General features: G+C 37.2%; 1 protein-coding gene across 1 annotated transcript in view; it reads left to right on the top strand.

Annotated features, from left to right (window-relative positions):
- Nucleotides 1–16,404, top strand: part of CNTN1 (contactin 1) — a 233,072-nt gene that overhangs the window by 144,608 nt on the left and 72,060 nt on the right. The window contains exons 3-5 of the mRNA XM_027710925.2: nt 4,938–5,067; nt 12,483–12,612; nt 15,186–15,358. Coding sequence (XP_027566726.1) covers nt 4,956–5,067; nt 12,483–12,612; nt 15,186–15,358 — 415 coding nt within the window. The 5' untranslated portion in view covers nt 4,938–4,955. The remainder of the gene's footprint in view (nt 1–4,937; nt 5,068–12,482; nt 12,613–15,185; nt 15,359–16,404) is intronic.

Raw genomic sequence — 16,404 nt, 5'->3', positions numbered from 1 at the left:
CAGTGTCGAGGAACTTGACTGTCATCACTTTTCCAGTAATAAAGAAAGCTAGTAAATTCCAGTGTCTAAAATATTGGCTTCAAGTAAAGGGGTTGTGGGTGATGACTGAGAAGCCAGACTTTTGAATAAGATATAGCGCCCTTTTTAATGGCAGAGTTCAACCTAGAATGCCAAAACTTGTTGATTGATCACAACATTAGATTGCAAAGACCAAAATAGTAGAAAAGGACAAAGGGTGATACAATAAATAATATGCAATGTACATAATTACTTTTTTAAATTCAAAAGTTTCTTAATAATTCTAAGTACTGAACAACTAATAAGATTTATGAGGGGTTACTTATCATAGCAAAAATGCCAGCTCTGGCAAGAAAATAAAGTTAACAAACAACTGGATGCTTACAAAAATCTCTAAAAGAGTGTGAAGTAAAACAAATACAAAACACTAATTAGGCTGAAGTATTGTGTTACTCCTAAAAGTCTTTGATTATAACTTGTCACTGTGTTAATTTACTAGTGAATTGTTGCAATTATATATATTCATGTTTTGAAAAAGGGTAGAGAACCGCAGATTTCTTCTAGATTGTTGCATCTATTTATAGTCTAATCTGGATGGAATCTTTACCAATTCTAAATCTTGAATATCTATAATTATCATAATATGCCAGGAAGTGAAAATCATAACAAGCATCTTGATTTATCTCTCCTAGCTAAGTGTACCATGCCAGAGCTCTTAAACACCTTCCTCCGCTCCCTCTTTTCCTGTTCAGCCCTAGGGGCTCCTGAGAGGAGCCCTGAGTGGATGTCGGGGGCAGACACAGTAATCACTCTGAAAGCCTCGGCAAGGGAGGTTCAGGGAAGATCTTGCCAGGGTAGACGTTTAGATTTACTGACAGAAGAAACTGCTAATTCTTGTGCTCCTTTATCTACCTACATCTCTTTTGCTTTCCCTCTTTGCCTTTCTTTCTGACTGCCCTTCTGGGTTGGTTTATTGTTTCCATCCTTCCCCACATCACTTACAAGTCCCACATGACATTCCTCCCCTCTATAATGTTGAGATCTATTTCTTTGTCTCCTCTTCACCCCTTCAACATTCCCCAGTGTTGCTCTGCTTTACCTTGTCTGTCCCTGTCCCTTGATTTCAAATCTGGCAGGTTATGTAGCCTGTTTGCACTGCCTTTGATTTTACAGTCTCTATTCAGCTGACTTTTATTGCCTGCTGTTTGTAATTTCTTTTTGTGTCTAAATATCTAAATGTGTAAATACTTTATGTCCTTGCAAAACCACGATGTCATCAACATGTTTGGATTTAGCAGAGAAGTGATGGAAACACTATCTGTTTTCATAGCTGTAAAATAGCTGTCTTTTTCTCCTTAATGAATGCTGAAGTGCACTGAAAACCTGAAGAAAGCCACACACAATATGACAGCAAATGTAGACATTTTCCTAAGGTACATTTAGAGAGATTAAAGAATCCTTACAATTGGCTAGTATAGAGAGGCAGGTCTATCCTTGTGTCCTGGGAACACCTCTCATCCTAATGAAGCATTACGAGACGCTGCAAGCCTCCAGAAGCATTCTGGCAGGTCCCTGTGTGCAAAACTGAATGTGCTTCTTATTCAGCAGTCATTGCCCCAGTTTTTTCCCACTTCCTTTGGGAGGATTGCACTCCAGATAGCTCACTAGAAGTTGTTTTTTTGGATCTAACAAGGCAGAGGCTCCGTAGAGGTGACTGACTCTTTTGGGAAACTGAACAGTCAAAAGGGACCTAAATGTGTTAATGCATATTACATAGTAATTAAACATTACACAGTTGCAGTTAAATGCTTGTTCATTTTATTACATATTTTTAAAGTCTTACTTGTTTGCTGAAATTATGGTGCTTTGTTTTGAAAAAAGGGTAGTATAACGTGCAGACTAAAAGGAGTATGTCTAGGTATGTAGTCACTCTGTTTTTACAGGGGAGAAAATTGAATCATACTGATGACTGAATCATTATTCAGGAATGATTTTTCCTTAGGCAGCAATATCCTTCTCACTCTGCAAAGAAAAAGAGTAGAGAGCTGTAAAGCAAGAGTCAGTAGGTAGTGCTGCCTGGGCAATGCAGCCCACGGTGCTGCCTCCAGCACCAGTGCTGCTACCTCAGATATGCCTGGACTCCTCCTTGGCCAGCTGGGTGCTAGCATCATATACAGCCATACCACCTCACACATACAGACAATAACCTGCATGCTGTCTCATTTCATAGCAGGCAGTTCTGCCAAAATTCAGCAGAGCGATGTGAAACAGCCTCACTTCTCACCCCCAAGCTGAGATGAATCAGGAGGGATGGCTGTGCTATATATACAGAAATCACTCAGCCAAAACAAGTGAGAGCAGGGAAAGCATTTAAATCCTGGCAGGGTAGATATTTTCATATCTGAATAAAATGAGGTATTTATAGCATTTACTGACACAATTTTTATTTACTGTAATTGGAACCGTTGTTCAAACCCTCTTTTTTCTGAGCCAGCAGAAAGGGATTTTTTGAGAGCTAGAGGACATTTTTACTTTCCAAAATTGAACCTGAATTCTGCAAAACAGAGGGAGGAGGGACCTTCCACCTATGACTGTAATGTCAGAGAATACAGTTCTCTTAACAGTCTATCTATACATTTGAACACAGTTATCATCACCATGAGCTGCTGTGTAATTACTGTTGTTCCCAACAAAGTTCAGTTTCATTGCTGTTTAACTATGTGCATTATTTCAGCATAACTATGCAGTTTTACTCATGTCACTTGGAAATAAATGTTACAGTGTCATATCACAAGGATGTGATAGCCAGGGTATGGCTGCTGGAAAAGAGTACGAAGCCATTTCTTGATCTACCCTAGCACTGTCTTCTGGAAAAGACATACCTTGGTCATTTAAAGTAGATGCCTGAAATAGTTGTGAATATGCTTTGTGTGACAAAGTCTGAAGAAACTTTAGTGCCACTAGAAGTGGGAAGGTAAAGATGTTTGGTAAATTCTTCCCCTTGGATCTAGCTACAGTAAGCATATCCATTTGTTGATGATGCAAGAGCCTTTTTCCAGGGAATATTTCTAAATAAATCTTAGTTCTGGGGTTCACTGTTTAACTCTTGTCTGTGTTTTGCTGAGCACAGTTTTTATGTAACAGCCATGATCTTAGGGTCATGGCAACTAATAGTTTTGAACTTTTTGTTAAGGATTTAATATGCTGAAAAAAAAAAAAAAAGGAAGAAATGTGACATGCAACAGCTCCTGTAATTTCTGAGCGAAACAATTATCTTGTGATATTTCTTGCCATTTTCCTACACTATATTTTATCAAAACACCATGAAACACTCTTCTAAGGAAAGTTCACTGTTTGAGGAATGTTCAAATGAATATCTTAGCAATATTGTGAGAAAGAGGGGACAAGAGTAAGGGCCCAGTGGCCAAGTCATGTTCCTAGCTACCTCAAGGAGAGACGTGAGACGCAGGCACTGTGGCAGGCATGTCTGGCAGCAGCTTAGACCAGAGGCTCTCTGTAATCAGGGCAGCAATATCCCAAGCGTACTTTGGGAGTAAGATGTGTTTGTGCTTGTGCTTTATAATTCAAAACTGCCCCTTTCTTGGGGTTGGAGGTGGGAAAGAGGGCAGTTTTGAAACTAGATCTAAGACATTGGGATTTTGGAAAAACAGAACAATTTAGTAAAAATTTTGACATGAAAAGAGCAAGAGTCACAGTAAAAGGTAGAAGCCACTGTCAGAACCGTACTTGCCATGGGAGGCTGGAAAGCAGTACCGTTGAGATTACACCTTGCAAAAAGTGACAATGCCATATTAGAATCATTTAGGTTGAAAAGACCTCTTATGATCATCAGGTCCAACCGCTACCCCAGTGCTGCCCGAGTCCACCACTGAACCGTGTCGCTGCCACATCTGCATGTCTTTTTTTTAGCGGGGACCATGTCCCAGGATGCATGTAACTGGAGGGTGTTTAAATATGTATAATTGTAATTTATAATTAAATAGTAACAAAATTAATATACCTAGAGGAATGGATGATATTGGCATGTGCCTGAGATACAGAATTCTGTCAGTGAAGTTCTTAACCAGTGCTACAGCAGAACAAATCAAGAAGTAAGAACAAGATGTGATGGATGTAAAGGATGCATTTATATATTCATGTCAAGAAATCCATTAAACAAAACAGAGAATTGTATGCTGCAAACATGATGACACGTTGCCCTAAAGAAATAGATAATAGTCACCATCAAGAAACAAAAGGCAAGCAGATTATTCTGATTGAAAGAAGTAAAAAATCTTACAGAAATATTCTGAAAAATTATTTCTAAAATCTTATAATATTCAAAAGAAGCTGCATGATTTTTTAACTTGGTTTTATTATATATACAGGCAGAGTTTGTCCCATAGGGAAAAGAGAAAATTTTGAATACAATATTGCAATAATGCTTATATGCAGCATTTAAAAGAAAACTCAAAAAAATTAATACTGCCCTTCCAGAGGATCATTAATTATATATTAAAGGTTTAAAATAATTATATACTAGACAAAACACATGAATTCTGAAAGAGATTACTTCAGTTTCACTGTAGACTTCTTTTTACAGACTTTGAAATCATGAATTGTAATGTAGTATTTATTTGGATGAAGGAGGATAGAATCTGGAAAATGAGTGTGAAAAAGGATGTTCAGTTTTAACATTTAGCATATTACTATCACTGGAACATCTGAAACTGTGCACTCTGAATAATAGAAATAATTAATTTGATCCAGCAAATTTGATAATGCATTTATTATTCAAAAGACTGTATCCTAAATTAACTTTTAAGTATTCAGTTTAGATACGTAATCTGACAGGTCAAATGTGATACGAGATAAAGCCTTATGTCAGAATTATTCACTTTCTTCTTTCTCTGTAACAGATATTTTTAGCTCTCTGAATGATGGTATTGCAGTGGACAGTTCCTTCTGAGATAATGGCTGAACAGAAGATAACTGTTTGGTTCTTCATCTATCATCTTATTACACCCTCTTTTGTCATCTCTCTAGCAGGTAAGATGACCTCCTGTTTTAATTCATTAAACTAACTCTTCTTAGTTTTATGTGTTTCAAGGTCAGTTAGACTGTTTGTATGGCTTTAATTTATTTGTGCAGATACAATGAATTACTGAATGTGAAAGATGAAACTGGAAGAAAGCATACTTATTAGAATGGATGCCGTAATAAAAAGTTTATAAAAAGACAGATCTGGACTTCAAATCTGTTCTTTTCTGTTCTAATTTAGTATATGGAATTAAATATTTTTCTAGATTATAAAAATTGTATCAACTATCTGTTGCTCACAGATGATCAACATGCATAGAACAACAGAAACATTCCCATAAGAAGAGGCACTAAACACAAAATTCTATAATATAGACCCTTTCTAAAATTCACAAATTTTTACCAGCCCAATGTAGTGGTAGTTTTCGTAATACAGTGGGGTAATTCTCCATATTCTGATTTTAATTTTTAATTACAAATTTTAAAATGTTTCATAAATAGAGATGGGGCCATAAATATTAAAACATTCTGGAGTCATGTTTCTAACATCTAAAATTAGAGAGATGTTTGCAGCTGAAATTTTAGTTCCATTTTAAGAAATAGAAAGAGGACTTTGGAAAGGTGAAATTCAGGATTAAAATCTAGTTTCTGTTCCAGCTGTTTCAAACAACTTTGAGATTTGTAAAACTTTTTTCAGATTTCCATGCCAATTTCAATGAATGCTGATTTTTAGTTAACTGTGATGAATTGTACTGCCAGCATAACCAGAACATACACGAAATATTGACCAATATTTGAAAGTGCAAATATTGTATACTAGTATTTTGGTTGTTTTCAAGGTAGGCTTTAGATCCTTCCCTACTTTTGAGGGTCATAGGCTTACTTAATCCGGCATACCATTTCAGGCATTGCCTCAGTTTCACTAGCATGAGACCATATTGTTTATTATTGAGTCAAAAAATCTGAATAATACTGTGGTGTAAGCTCATTGCCATTAAGAAATTACTGTATAGCTCACAGGAATGCTTTATGGTTTTGTGGGAACACTATTCTATGAAGGTTTTGCATGTTGTTCTTTACTCCATATCTGAGTTCAGTGGAGGATTTTCTGATGCCTAATAAAAGTCAGTAGCTTCACAATGTATTTATTGTGAGTTTCAAGGGGTTTTTTCCTTTGTTAAGATATGAGGCTTGCTGATAGCACCAAAATTAAAACCTTAAACTCAGACTTTAATTCAGCAATTGGCTTTTCCTGAAAGTAAAAAAAAAAAAAAAAGCCTGTCAACTGCTATCAGTAATGTTAAGATGTGATTTTGCTCTGGACTTGTTGACATCAAACAAAACAATCAGCTGCAGTAGCCAAGCAAGTGCTGGACACTGATGCATCAAAGAATTGAGTCAATCGCTGAAGAACAAATGTTCAGTTAATTTCTTAACATGCAGGGCCAAATGATTAATGTTATTGTGTATCCTGCACATTGCAGTTGTGCTTAGAAGCCAAAAACCCTGGCACCAGAATGTACCTCCTGGCAGGTGCCTTCAGAGTGATGTGGGAAGGTTTCGTGCTGTGAGGGTCACGAGTATGTGACATAGGAAGAACAAAGAGGGCTGTGATGATATTGCATGCAGTTTGAGTACGCACTGATACTGTCATAGCAACATTTGTTTGATCTCTCACTTGACTGTTCCTGGCTCTGTTAGGTTCCCAAAAGAACAGTAGGAGCCGTTGATGGGAAGGGTTTTGAACAGGGGCAGGTTCTAATTGTGCTGTTACCGTTCAAGGAAATTTCTTAATTTATCTTCTGGTGTGGAATAAATACTTGGTTGCATTTTTCATCAAAAGCCAAAGTTATGGCCTGTGACCACCTCTAAAGGTATGGCACTATTCCCCAGTGTGGAAGATTCGTAATCTTATACCATCAGAGGAAGTTTGTTACTTCAGTGTATTACTGCAAGGCTGAGTGGAGCACACACTCTTCTCTTGGACCTGCTCTATCCATTTCAGTGGAGAGGAAGTCTGCTTCTGTCACGTAGGGTTTATGGTACACATCTAGATTATATAAATCTGGTGTTGCAGTCTTTGCTCAGCCCCACTTGATTCTTGCTGGAGGGTTTCTTGTTTCAAATGGGTGCTAGTACTGCTGGCAGTTAGACTGAGCAAATTTTCTTTTGAATGTGTCTCTTGGCAATGAAAATGTCATGGTATCCAGAAAATATGTAGCGGCAGTAACCAAGATGAGATATAAGGGGTTGCTTGGAAGTGTTCACAGGATAGTTAAAAAGTGAAAGATGGATAGTATAGAGAAAGAAGGAGCACAAAGTAGAGTGATCAGGTCAAGTTCTAGGAGGTATTCTTTCACACATGATACTATCAAGGGGAATGCTGGCAATGTCAAGAGTAATGGAGAATGTGTGAATCAGGGATGGTTTTTGAGTAAAGATCACGAGTTTCCATTTAAATAATATGACACACCAAGCCCCCGAGTGAAGAGACAAGTTGGCTGGGAACAGATGTTGAAAGCAGAATATTTAAAAAGTTTCTTTAGCACTTTTTAACAAATCACAGTGTTTCTCTAGAAGTGTATTTGGCTCACTTTGCCTTCTGTGGTGCTGGACCCACAGTTCTAGGTAGTTCTACCGTGTAAGTTGTCTTTGGCAAACTGATTGGTGACTCTGTAGTCAAGGTTTTTGCAACCCATAGTTCCTAAACAGACCTTTTATATTAACTGCTCTGGACTGAGGAAACTGATAGCTTCCAGATACAATGTCTTTTGAGATGTCTCACCCTGTGGTCTTCCCCAAGTTCAAAGATACCAGCCAAAAAACCTGAAAGTGTTCAGAATTCACCAATTTGATTGAACATCGAGAGCTTTCAGAATTTAACAGCTAGAATTATTGGGGAAACAAGGATCTAGGGACCTGAAGCTGCACTGGCTTGAGATATTCAGACTTGGGCCTGAAGTGGTGACAGGCATTCGGAAACTCTATAAGCTGGTTTTATCTGTTTTCAAATGGATCTTTTTCCTGCTGCAGAAAATTCTAAAAAAAAATCCCAAACTGAAATACATGGATTTTTTAGAAATTTGGAGTTTGCTTTGGAGTAAACACCTTGAATTTTTATCCAGTTCTGTTTCGTGGTAATCAGAGGCAGAAGTTGAGAATTGTTGCAATGACTGGCCATTTCCCATCAGTGGGGAATGTGCACTTACTTTACTGAAGGGAAGCAAGTATTACATCAATCAGTGCATCAGAAGTTTAGGCAGAAGATCATCTTCTGCAATGTGGCAGGAGCAGATTTATTTTCCAGGTAAATTATTACTTGAAATGTAGTCTTGCAGATATAAACTGGTGAAAAAGCTGTAAATAGTTTGGTCTTTCATTTACTGATAGAACAGACAGTTATAATAAGGATTGCTTTTCAGAGTGCACTTTGAGTAGTGGAAGGCAAACGAGAGTAGCAAGTCATTCCCTAGCGAACATGTCAATGATTGTCAGTCCACTGCCAAAAAAAGTTATTTCATGCCTATTACCAAGAATATTTGACTTTTCTCCTCTTCCCCCTGACATTTGTCCAACATTCTACCAAGTTACCTTTGACTCCCCATTAGATTCGTGTCCTGTTGCTAAGTCTGAATTTTAAACTTTTCTTTCATCTGCTACTTGCCATGTAATTCAGTGAACTGAAGTGTATCTTCACTTGGGATAATAATCTTGCACCAAAAGAATTAAGACTATTTTTCAGCTGCAACCTATTTTGTTCTTCCGAAAGACTAATTAAAAGCTGTAAAGACCCTATACTTTATTGTGCTTAATGAATAGTTGATTACATTTGGCTATGAGAGGAATCAGTAGTGAAAAATGTTCCTCTGATAATTTATTTCACTTCAAACAGTTCCACTTTTTACTTTGGGATTTGATAGTGCAGCGCCAGACAGTACCTGAGTTTGGGTCACATCAGTCCTTAGAAGGCAGCTTGTCACTCTGGTGACTCTTCTGGATTGTGCAAAACGAGGTAGTAGTCCAGGGTTAAAAACGTAAAAAGCCCTTCTGATTTTTAGGCAGCCTAATGCCTTATTTCCAAAAATCATTAGGAACTCAGACTTCAGTGAAAGCTGGTAAAGCAAGAATGACAATAAGACGCAGAGCCTCTCAATACAGTGTAGCTGTTTCCATGAGTACATGAGGGTGCAATTAGACAGCATGCTGAATTTCTGAGTATGTTGTTCTTGTTTCATATGCACTAGAAAGGTTTGTGGGGGGAGATTCTGTAGAATGGTTACTGCACTTCAGCTTCATCCCTAATTTGTCTTTCCTATGAGATCAACCTGTTAGGCTCTTCAGTCACTTTTGAAGTTATAACACTTAGGTTTTTAAGGAGGAATCACCTAAATTATTTATGTATCTAATAGACTAATGAGAGTATGTTTACAAGTACAGTAATTGGCATTAGCTGGCATTCCTCTTGGCAGTATGAGAAGACAAGCAAACTGTCATTATTAGACATAAGTGGAGAAACTTGCTCTGCCAAGGGCTGGAGCTTTTTATACTTGAAACTCACTGTAAAGGAGAAAGAACATCATTAACTAGGCGGTTCTTCAAGGTCTTCACTGGCACATAGGAAATAGGAGTAGTTCTCCTGCTGTTTTCAGTCCAGAAAAGTAGAGGCAGTGTTCTCAAAGACAATCTAAACCTTTCATATAATACGAAGTGGGACGGCTTGAGTGGTTACCTCTTCTGTTTGAGTGCTGACTAGTTCATGGAAAATGATGTCCCTTCAGCCTCTTGATTACATACTCTGGTACCTCTTCTCCATCACAAAGATGGAATCTTCTTTATAGACCACAAAATGCTATATCATGACTTTTTTTGACATGAATACATTTGCTGCTTCAGCACATAAAGCATCCCATGAATGCTCAGTGCAATTTTTCCCACATGACTGAGACAAGTAAAAAAATGATCCAGCTCCCAAACCTTAAATTATTTATGGCTTGGACTTTTTCCAGAACAGTAGGTTCAAAAGTACATGTTGTGAACTGAGAGTTAGAATCTACACATTTTACAGCTTTTTATCACAATATACAGCATTACTCACATTTGCTAAGGAGACATACTAATTTTCTTGTAAAAGAAGAAGTGGATGAATATACTTAATACCAGTTTACCTTATCTGTCATGTTCCTCCTTGGATCTTAGGAGACTAATTCATGCTACTGCTGAGTGTCTGATATTCATAAAAAAAATCACAGTGCTCAGAAATGTGGAATTGTGGAATTGCCCTGTTTATGTTCCAGAGAGCCTGGTAGAGATATTTTGGTTCATTCCGAGACCATCTAGTTTCTGAGCATGAGCTTCTCAGATACTAGTAGGTCCTCATTTCTCTGACATATTGAAAACAGTACAAGATCTAAATATGAAATGATTTCTAGGCTTGCAGTGCTGCTACAGAGCCTGACAACTTAGTTAAACTGATAATGAATGAATCCATGGTTCTTATGTTCAGCATCCCTCAGCATTCAAGGTTAATCTAGCCATGCACCGTGTCAACAGATCTTTGTCCCTCTCTCCTGTGAAAATATGTAACTGCATACAACACTGTCAGGTAGATCAGTACTGACACCAAATGACTGTCTAGTGCATCAACTTTTGGCTGCTAGGGAAATAGGTAGGTGTACAGTAAAGAGGAACAGGAAGAGAAGGAGAAGACTAATTAAAAAAATGAAGTTGTTAATTAAGATAATTTTATATCGGTACACAGTGGGAGTGATGGGATCTTGAGGTTTTTCACCTGGTTTAGTTTCTTTCTGACATTGACCTTTGGAAAACTTTTCACTGTGACTTGCTGTCAATAGTTATGTCACCGTTCATAATTTTTAAAATTGATTCTTCTTCAGCAGAGAACTTGAATATGTGCTTAACGTTGCACTTATGCGTAACCTTGTTCGTTTGGATCACCTTATGTGCTTAAATTTTGTGATGTATAGAGTTCCTGAAAGAATATGAGAGGCCTTTAATGAACTTAAATAAGTACGTTCAATGCTGTCTCGTTATTATTTGCTTTAAGCAAACAGTATTACTATTTCACCATTTCTAAGGATGAAGTTAAAGATTTTAGTGTTTCCAGCAGAAGGTTTTGTAGGTATCCCTTACTAAAACTGTTACCATCTTTTCATTGATAATATATTTCCTTTACAGTGGCATTATTAAATATTTAGCTATCAAAAATATTGCTAAACTTCTTACAATTTGTGATTGTTATTTTCATACCACGTTATTGGTATCTTTTTCTCTGAATGTGTTGGATATTTTGTATTATGATCCCTCACAGGATCATAATACTAATTAAGGTGTACTAATATAATTCTGTAGCACATCTGTAAGGCTTTCAGATTAATATGTCTTACTTAGGTAGTAGTTCTTTCAAATGGTTCAGTTAATAAGACAACTTTTTGCCACGCTAAAGGTAGAAGACTATACCCCTGCTCCTATTCCACCCTTTGAACTGGCAAAGATCTTCATCAGGGAAAAAAATCACTAAACTGAAAGAAAACTAATCCAGAAAGCAAGAACTGAATAGATTTCCACTCTCTTTAGTTTTAGCAACTACCTGAGAAATCAGACAAGCACAAGCAGTGTTGCAGGAAAGGCCAGAAGGGAAATGACACTGCCCAGCTGCAAAGTGTCACTTAGAGAAAGGATGACAGAACCACCTTCCAGAGGGAAAGGTTCTTATGCAGGATCTGTGATCTCATCAGCTGAGAAGAGATTTTCTTGACCTTTGCAGAGTTCCTAATATATTTTAGCACTGTTGTTGAAAGGTCTGAATCTTGTTTGCAGAACTCACTGAAGGATGCCTCGAGTAGTCAGGTGGAAAGGAAGGACAGGCGTGGTCTGGAAGCAATGTAATTCTCAGCTTTAATATCCAACATACGGGGGTTTTTGTCTGATGCAATAAAGATTCTTGCTAAATACATAAAATCATTGGACATGATTAGCTTATAAGATCAGGAATAACTATAGGTAGTTGTTTTGGGTCTGGACCTGTTTGATGAGAATTTGTTGTTCTCTGTGGAATAAGTTGGTCTCACTGCATTTCTAAAGGGCATATATTCAGTTCATAATTATCTCCACATTTGGCATAAACAGTGACAAATAATTAATTTTGGCAGCAAAAGCACACAAGGTAGTATTAGAGGGACATAGCTTGAGTTACTTTAGTTCTCAGAAGGCAGAGGTCAGTGAAGGACAGCCAGCACTTCTGTTATCTGTACTGCTCCAGTTTTGTTGAAGCAATATAGAACTTGACTTTGGGGAACTTGCTATTTGTCCTTCACATTTTGAATCTGGAATGTGTGATGCTAATGCATCTTCAGTTTGACTCGTAATTAAAAAGTGATTAATTTGAAATTCTGTTCTGTTTTCAGAGGAAGGAAACAAAGGTTATGGACCTGTTTTTGAGGAGCAGCCTATCGATACAATCTATCCAGAAGAATCTTCAGATGGACAAGTCTCAATGAACTGCAGAGCTCGAGCAGTTCCTTTTCCTACTTACAGGTAAGCTCTATTGTTTTGATTTTCAGGTCTTGCTTATTTTACTGAGCAAGTGTTTCAGATTGTGTTATTAAATGATTAACTGGCTTAAAAGGTCAGTGCAAAGTCTTCAAGGCAGGAAAAATGGGGAGATTTGCAATTTCTAAGACTCAACCTTGCTTCAATTTGCCAAAATGTCTAGACAGTGTTGAAAACAGTATATTCCTGTTGTGTTAAATGTTTTCAGCTTTTGAAAGAAATACGGATCTGGATGTTAAAAAAAAATTACCTTAAAAATAATTAAGAGGCTACCTTTCAATCTTAGGCTAGGGATGATTGAGGTTTAAGTCCTTGTTCTTCTTGATTCAGAATGGTTTTTTTTATCCTATTTTGCTAAAAAGGAAAAGGATTTGCTGTTGAAGCTGCATATTCTACATTGCTTTGGCATCTGTGTTGCAGAGCAGTGCTCAAGAATGCATCAGTTATGCTACTGAAGACATAAAAAACTTTATTCTGAAAAGCATCTCAACTAGTTTTAATAGAGATCCACACATGACCTCTTTCACAATAATTATATTATTGTAGAGGGCAATTCTGCTTTGTTGTATATCCATATAAGTTTGTCAGCCATTGTCTGCTCATTATGTGAAGAGAAATGTACTTAAGATTATCACTATTAAGACTGTGACTAAATTACAACCTGGTCATAGGCAGAAAACTGCTGTAATTATACTAAGGACAGACACAATTTCTTGCCAACAAAAGAGATCCATTTCAGTAGATTATCCTATGACCAGCCCCCAGTACTCACTTATGTGTGTTTCCAGACTCTGGTTTCTAGAACAGAAAAAGCAGTTGAGTCTGCCAGCTATTCTTTTAAATCTGTTACAGTTTTGTGATCAACTACGGTATTTTTCCATCAAAACCGCTTAATCTTCATTGCCTTTTCTAAAAATATGCTAACAGGTTGTCTACCTATACAGAACTCCTGTGAATAGCCCTTTTGAATATGATCCCTGCTACATCACATTTTGCTGTTGCACTTATTTGCTCTTACCATGCTTGGAAAGGACTAAAAGTGTGGAAAGATCAGATATGCTTAGATTTGGTACCCTTCTGATATACTTCCCCATCTCCTGTCTGCAAGATTGTAAACATACCATCTATAGAGTGATTACAGACTCTCCATAAAGTTTGGCATTCTTCTTTAACTGTTGTGGGCTCTGCAAAATTCGAACTAGTAAAGCCGTTCTCAAAGGATTGCATCGCACCTCCAAGCTTTTCTTTCTAGGAACAGATCTGATAATTAGCACTGGTAGCTGATGTGAAGATAATTGCAATACAGAATAAGGCCACTTTCCCTATTTCCTGACATCATTATTTTTACTATACTTCAATACATTATCTTAATTTCTTAGCCCTCTAACAGTTATTGAGCCAAAATTTTCCTGTCTCAGAAGTAAATAAGTCCTTCCTGCTGTTTTTCATTGCAGCATAAGCTGTCCTCAGGACACTTATTCCTAGGTGTTTCTAAACAGAGGATTTATTATTTGTAACACAGATGTGTCTCATAGGACTGAATTGATCCTTCTAAAATTCTATAAGACCAAAATGCTATTTGCTGCATCTTAAAGATCCTGCCATTTCATTAGACTTTATCTTTTTTGTTCATGCCACTCTTACTATTGTTTCTTTCTCTGACAACTCCAAGTTCCACTTCCAAATGAAAATTCTGTATATTTCGGTACATCTTCAATAGTGCAGGAACACATAGGGTGCGCGCTCTCATTGTTAAATACTTATGCCTGTCTTAACCTTAGGAAAAAAAATTATTTATGCTGAACTAATCTTAGGATTTTTAAATGTATTTAAGTTGCATCTTTCCTATTCGTGTTTAGGAAATGTGCAGTTCCTCTCTAAGAAGATTATAGACTCCCCCTTGTGGACACAGTAATAGATATAAATGTAAATATAAATAATGAGTGCTGGTTCCTACTCCATGTATTTTAAGTTTCTTAAAATCACTAGAAATCGATAAGGGCCAAATCTGGGCCACCAGTTTCTGTTTTAGTCCTTCAAGTGGAAGTTGCAGTAATTCAGTGAAGTGGCTGTGGGGTTTTACCATAATTAAGGGGAGAATGTTCAGCAATTTTCTGAATCTAGTAAGTAGGTCTTAAGCATGCCACAGTTTTTGCACTGACTTCACTGGCATGTTAGGTTTTACAAAACATCTTCATTAGCAGCAGGTTTACAAAACCCTCTTAGATAATTATTTGAGAATGTGTTTAAAATCCCCATGTTTGATCACTAGCTAGCTCATTGACAGCCAGCTCAAACATCTCTTAAAGCTTGGCTAGGAATCATGTTTTAACCTATATCAAATCTCCAAGACGGCAGATGTGAGACTCTTATGTTTAAAAGACCTATGGAATTCAAATCTGTGCCTTTTGCTGAAGAAAAGCTTTAAACATATATAGAAGTATATTAATAACTTCCTGTATGTTTTATCACAATTTATGAGTTATTTTTCACATCATATTTCTTACCAGGTTGCTTTTTTGGGCCAAATCTTACATCTGGCTTTTCTTTTTTAATAGGTGGAAACTCAACAACCGGGATATTGATTTAACAAAGGATCGCTACAGTATGGTGGGAGGCAGACTTGTTATCAATAATCCAGAGAAATCAAGGGATGCTGGAAAATATGTCTGTGTAGTGTCGAATACCTTTGGAACTGTCAGAAGCAGTGAAGCCACTCTGAGTTTTGGATGTAAGCCAATGTTTACGTCAAAACGTAGAAAAATTATGGTTAGCTTGGAATACCCAATGTTTAAACTGCACTGTCTTCTGCTAATGTGTGCTGTAGCTGTATTACTTTGTAAAAAAATCCAATATCTTAAGTGCCGTAGTAATTTTGTAAGCATTTTATATTCTATAGCATTCAGTTGACCTGACATCCTTCCCAGTGAGTAACTGTTAAATTACTAATTGAAGAGACTCATGGAGCCAGATCTCCAGATAATAATGTCCAGACTCTTTTAAAATCATGGTAGGACCTGGGGGGAAATAGTCACAGAAGAAAGACACGTGGGGGCATGTGATGATGAGGTGCTGCTGCAGTGCAAACACAACTGGAAGGCATGCCACTTGCTAGTAAAGCGTGTTCCCTGACTCCTAGGCTACAGTGAAGATCCCTGCTGAGGGACATTTCTGTCAACTTCTGACAATCATGAGCAAGTCTGGTGAATGCATGCATATGTACAGGCCTGCACCATCAACAAATACATCAAATCTGTGCACTGTAAAAAAATGATGAGCTAAATGAAGAGTAATGTGAAATTTTACTGACTGAAGACATGTTTGGGATTTTTATTTTACTTTACCTTAAGTCGCTTTTTTCCCTGGATATATGTTTTCATCAGAGGGCAAAAAAAGGAATCTAAAAAAAGGAATCCATTCTGACTGGAGTCTGTTCACAAAGCTCTGGGTTCCCTGACACTAAGTGATTAGCGCCCCTCCTGTCTTTCACCAGCTTCTGTGAGCAGAATTCCCTCCTTGCTGTATAAGTTCAGACATGAAGTGAGAAGTTCTGCTTTCTAATAGTAGTTATAAGACAGTGGGGCCACATATACTAGGGAAATTCAGAGGCTGTAATGAGCTGATGGATTATAGTTGATACAGTTGATACAGTCTTAGTCTGTATTTATCCGGTGTATTTTCTAGAAAAAAAATTGAAAGCCAGGTTGTTACTTCCTTTTAATGGAGAAAACATTAAAATTCGGTTTACAGGATATTTATTTATACCTAAAGCAGGTT

The sequence above is a fragment of the Pipra filicauda genome, unplaced genomic scaffold, assembly GCF_003945595.2.
Source record: "Pipra filicauda isolate LSUMZ 115617 unplaced genomic scaffold, ASM394559v2 scaffold40_size4127951_pilon, whole genome shotgun sequence".
NCBI lineage: Eukaryota > Metazoa > Chordata > Aves > Passeriformes > Pipridae > Pipra > Pipra filicauda.
Note: the sequence above shows the minus strand (reverse complement) of the source record. Positions and strands in the feature narration are given on the sequence as shown.